Source organism: Prionailurus viverrinus, chromosome E2 (assembly GCF_022837055.1).
Source record: "Prionailurus viverrinus isolate Anna chromosome E2, UM_Priviv_1.0, whole genome shotgun sequence".
In the NCBI taxonomy this organism is placed as follows: Eukaryota; Metazoa; Chordata; class Mammalia; order Carnivora; family Felidae; genus Prionailurus; species Prionailurus viverrinus.
This window is the reverse complement of record NC_062575.1, coordinates 55,255,680-55,260,595: the sequence shown is the minus strand read 5'-3', so window position 1 is coordinate 55,260,595 and position 4,916 is coordinate 55,255,680. Positions and strand designations below refer to the sequence as shown.

General features: G+C 63.0%; 1 protein-coding gene across 1 annotated transcript; it reads right to left on the bottom strand.

The window, feature by feature from the left end:
* Positions 1 to 206: 206 nt before the first annotated feature.
* Positions 207 to 2,608, bottom strand: CLEC11A (C-type lectin domain containing 11A). Its single transcript, XM_047835985.1, has 4 exons — positions 2,252 to 2,608; positions 1,832 to 2,021; positions 1,330 to 1,521; positions 207 to 892 (listed from the first exon to the last, which is right to left on the bottom strand). The coding sequence occupies exons 1-4, from the start codon at positions 2,396 to 2,398 to the stop codon at positions 447 to 449; spliced, it is 975 nt and encodes a 324-aa protein (XP_047691941.1). The 5' UTR covers positions 2,399 to 2,608; the 3' UTR covers positions 207 to 446.
* Positions 2,609 to 4,916: the final 2,308 nt, after the last annotated feature.

Genomic DNA, 4,916 nt, shown 5'->3' with positions numbered 1-4,916 from the left:
CGATGAGGGTGGAGGCATCAGCTGCGTGTGCAGGAGCGGATGATGTGCGCACATATGTACATGTGTTCTCCATCATTCTGGTTCTGGGGATCAAATAATACCTGTACAAGCAGAACGGGACAGGCATCCAAAGGCCAGGGTCGTGCCCTGCCAAGCTTGCCCCTTGACGAGCTAAAGACCAAAAGTGCCTCCACTGCCCGCTCAAGTCAGATTCCACACGTTTTTATTGGCGCCGGACTTAGCCTGGTGCCCGCCGCTCCCCAAAAAAGACACAGGAAAGTCAGGGCTCTTGGCCCCGCGGAAGGCCCCCCGGGATCGCCCAGCCAGGGGGAACACGCTAACATCCACGGGCAGGGAGAGAGGGAGGGAAGGGCGTTTTAGAAGGATGAACGGCCCAGCCAAAGGGCGAGTGGTGGGATGGACCGGAGAGGCGAGGACCGGCCCCGCTAGAAGGGGTACTCGCAGACGTAGTAGAGGCGGCGTTCGCAGTCGTGGTCCCACCAGGAGCCGTCATCCGAGGCCTGCGCCACGCAGTTCTCGAGCGTGCCGCCGTTGGGCTGGTTGGGGCTGAGCGGGTGCGGCGCGGTGCTGGGCCCGGCGCCGGGCTCCGGACTGGGCGCGCGGTGCCAGGCGAAGAAGGACACGCGCTGGCCGTTCTCGAAGAGGTAGAGTCCCTCGGCGCGCCGGTCGTGCACGCCCAGCCACACCGGCCAGTTGTAGGGAGCAAGCGTCGCGCGCAAGTAGCGGGTGAGCGCTTCCATCTGCTGGCGATCTGCCGGCTGTGCCAGGCTCCCGCCCCGCGCCGCGCAGCGCGCCTGCGCCGCCGCCTGCGCCTCGAAGTCGCGCGAGAGCAGGAAGCACTTGTGGCCGAGGCGCAGCCCCTTTAGGCAGCCTGAGGGGGGAACGGGGCGGGGTCAGGGGCTCCGGAGGCGGAGAGAAGGCGGGGTTAGAGCCTCGGGGGCCGGGCCGGGAGGAGGCGGGGTCAGAACCGCGGGGAGTAAGGAGGCGGAGAGTTAGGACGGCTGGGGGTGGGGCCAGACTTTTGGAATCTGTCTGTAGGGGGCGTGGCGCGGCCCGAGACGGGTACGCTTCACCGCGCGGTAAGGCGCGTACCTCCCCCTCTGCGCGCCAGCTCTCCGCATTCGCTCTCCCCGCTACTCTAAGCTCCGCAGAAGCCAACAAGTGACCTCCAAGTCTCTAGGAACCCGCTCGCCCCGGATACCTTAGGTCCTCACGTCTCCTCAGACGTTTCCGGGCCCCCTCCTCCCACCAGTCCTCCACTTGACCCGCATCGTCCCACTTTCCCCGCCCCGCACGGTGCGGACTCACCCTCTAAGCGGCCATGCTCGCGCTCCGCGCGGCTCTGCGCCTCCTGCAGGGCTTGCACGGCGTCGCGGGTGTCGCCCGCCGCCTCCCGCAGCTGCCGCAGCCCCCTAGTCAACTCGACCATGCGGGTGTCCAACGCGTGCAGACGGACGTGCAGCTGGTGCAGGCCTGCGTCCAGGCCGGCCAGGCGGCCCACTGCGGACAGACAGGGCACACGCTGGACGGGGCCCGAGGGGCGGAGCTGAGGGACCAAAGGACCAGGGGGAACTAGGGCTCAGGGGACAGAGTTGGGGTAGGGGGTACTCGGGATTCCTGGAATGTAGGGGTCGGTGGGCCTGGGCTCTTGGGAGGCAAGGCTGGACACCCGGAACTCCCAGGGACCTGGGGGGACGGGCACCGGCGGGGTGGTGGGCAATTGAAAGGTGCCAGGCCTTGAAAGGACCGTTCATTTTTGAGAAAATGACCACAGAGGCCTGGGGGCAGGATGCAGCTAATGGTTACTCACGGATATACGTGACGGTGTCCTCAGGGGTGGGAGAGGGGCTAGGGCCTGTGGTGGGGTTTGTCGTTGTTTCCTCCTCCTCCTCCTCCCCCTGACCGTCCTCCTCGGTGCCCCAGGTCCCTTTGCCTTCTGGGGTTCCCTCAGGATTTTCGTCCCCCCTCCCAGCGGGCAGCCCCAGGGCCTCCTGCAAATGCTGAGGCAGGGGAGGGATGGTTAGGAGCCCAGCTCTATTCTCACTGCCCACACACTCCAGCCACCCCTTTGCAGCAGTAAGCTGGCTCTCTGCCCCTGAGTCCCTTGTCTGAACCCATCATCCCCATCCTTTGAGCCTGCCCCATCTCTCTCCCTGGCCCATTTCCCTAACCCTGGAATACACTCCCTCCCACACCCACAGTTCCCCGGGCAGAGTCCTAAGCAACTCACCTTCAGCATCAGGGCCTCCCTCTCCCGCTCCTCCTCCTGGGCGCCTCCCCAGCCCCCCTCCCACTCCCTGTCTGCTCCCCGAGCCCCATGGCTGATGCCCAGGAGCTGAGGGACCACCAGGGCCCCGAGCAGCCAGGCTGCCTGCATCAGGCTGGGCTCCGCAGCACCCAAGGCCGCAAAGGGTTGTCTCTGGGGAGGGGGGATGTCTCTTGGGACTGGAGTGTGTGCAGATCACTAGTCCCTGGTCCCTCTCCCAGCTCTTGTCTCTGTCAGCCCGCCTGTCTGTTCTTCTGTCCGTTGGTCTCTGCTCCTCTGTGTGTGTCTCTCCCCGCCTCTCTTGGCTCCCCCGAGGCCCTGCCTCTGTGGCCGGAAACCTCCAACGTTCCAAAGCCTGGATCCCGCCTTGGGTCTCTCCACATACCCCCCTCTTCCCACTTTCCAGAGCTCACTTCCGCCCTTTTCTTTCCTTCCACCATGGCCAAAAGCTCAGATGGCCAGAAGAGAATAGAGCCGGCTCTCCAAGGGATCCCGGGGACACAGCCTCTGCCGAGGAACCCCCTCAGGGGGTTGTTGGGGCTTGGCCCTGCTCCCCACTCCTCCCCCTGGCCACTCCTCGGGAGCAAGGAGACTGCAGGGTCTCCATAAGGTTTTTATTACTCTGTGGCCACCATTGCCCACACACTCTGCCAGAGGAGGCTTTCCCACAGTTCTCAGGCTCTAGGGCGCCTCCTGCCCTCAGATCTCCCATTCTGGCCGGGAGCCCTTGCCCCAACCTGAAAATGAGTGTGTGTGCCTGTCTGCGGGGACACAGGTGAAGAGCGTGCATGTATGTAGGCTGTGTATGCAACTCTAGTGGGTGGGGCTTTGGGATTCGTTTGCTGTACTTTCCTGGAAGCGTCCTGCAGGCCAGGCCCGGGGTGGGGCAATGCTGGGGACTCCAGCTGCTCCCAGACGTGCAGACCTTCCCACAAGGTGGGGGGTTGGGGCAGAAGGGAGGCGGAAGGGTGGGGGTGGGGGTGGTGAAGGAAGCTTTCTCCAGGAGGTGGAGTAGACAGAGGCAGGCTGGGCGCTGGAGCTCTGAGCATTCAGCCCAGTGCCTCTTCTCCCGCCTGGACCACTGCAGTGGCCTCCTCCTGACTCTCCACCTCCCTTCTCCCGAGCCCCTCCAATCCACGCCGCTTGCCGCAGCCAGAGCCATGCTTCCAAACCGTAAATCAGATCACGTCACTCCCCACTCCCCTGCTCCCCCAGCTTCCCATCATATGCAGGAGGGAAGCCAAACCCGGCAAGAGCCTGGCCTGCCCAGCCTTGTGTGTGTGTGTGTGTGGGGGGGGGTGCTGGGAAGGATGGGCCCTTTACACCTCTGTAAGCTCATCACCCCCACTCCCCCTGGGCCCCCTAGGGGATCCAGCCACACTGGCCTCTTCACTATCTCCTGAATGCCAAGCTCCTTCCTCCCTCAGAGCTTTTACACTGGCCTTTTCCTTCTAAACGCTCTCATGTTCTCTCCCAGCTCCTTCTCCCTGCTGAGGTCTCAGCTCATCTGAGGCCTTCCCCGACTATCCTATCTCAAGAAGCTGCACTTCCACAAATTAACACCCCATTTTTTATCTTCTTGGTATAATCAAGACCGGCTCCTGTTGTTTGTTTTCTTGTCTGTTGCCTGTCTCCTGCCAACAAAGGCAGTGTAGGTACGTATTCATTGCTATATCCCTGGAGCTAGCACATAGTAGGTGCTCAATCAGTCTGCTTAGCGAGGATGGAAAAAGCCATTCCTGGCAGGGTAGTGGGTTAGCCAGAAGACTGAAGGCTTGACCACTGTGTTTTTGGGACACCCCGGGTTCCCTGAGGCAGGTGCACGGGGGCACTGAGGGGTGATAGCCAGGGTGGTGATGAGGGCAGTGGGAGAGAAGCTGGAGAGGCACGGGAAACAGGAGGCCATGCCGTGCCCACTCTGTGCCAGACCTGTGAGTCATTCAGGGCTTTCCCAGCCTGGGCCTGGCTTGTTGTGCCAGCGAGAATGTGGAGCTCACCAGCCAGGGATGGCAGGGCCCGCTCTTCAAGGGAGGAAACTGAGGCTCCGAGAAAGGATGGGGCAACCTGCTGGAGGTCACCAGCATGGCAGCTGCTAGCCAAGGCTTCTGGCTCTATGCAAGGGCCAGGCATCTGCCCTCAGCTGCTGGGAGCCCCAGGAGGGGCCTGGGAAATCCAAGAAATCCAAGAAAGCAGAGGGCAGTGTGACATCGGGCAGGCTGCTCACCACCTCAGACCCTGGGTCTCTCGGGTGCCCATTAGGGGCCTGGGGAGCCCTCACTAGCAGCTAAAGGCCTCGAGAGATAATGCACAAGCCAGGAAAGGCCTTGTAAACCGTAGAGGGGTACACAGCCTCTCTCGCTGCTGCCGCCAACATGGGCAGCTGTTCTCTCCCTGGGCCCAGATGCTTACCACCTGGGCTGGTGGGTATGCATCCAGAGCGGGGCCTCCTGGGGCTGGGCTGGCTCCTACCCTGGTACCCTGGAGCCCACAGCTGGAGATGCATCCAGAGGCTTCTTAGAACCACCCTCTGCAGGTGTCTGAGGCCCAGCTGGCAGCCCTGGCGGAGCTGGAAGAAGGGTGGGAGCCTGGGCTATGGGGACACTCTCACCCTAAGGGACCTGCCCTGTGT

What these genes read in the sequence shown, in the direction of transcription:
- CLEC11A (XM_047835985.1), bottom strand. Translation starts at nt 2,398, where the DNA reads ATGCAGGCAGCCTGGCTGCTCGGGGCCCTGGTGGTCCCTCAGCTCCTG. An exon ending in GGGAGGCCCTGATGCTGAAG is followed by an intron (nt 2,022 to 2,251) that starts GTGAGTTGCTTA and finishes CCCCTGCCTCAG; the next exon opens with CATTTGCAGGAGGCCCTGGG. An exon ending in GGACACCGTCACGTATATCC is followed by an intron (nt 1,522 to 1,831) that starts GTGAGTAACCAT and finishes GTCTGTCCGCAG; the next exon opens with TGGGCCGCCTGGCCGGCCTG.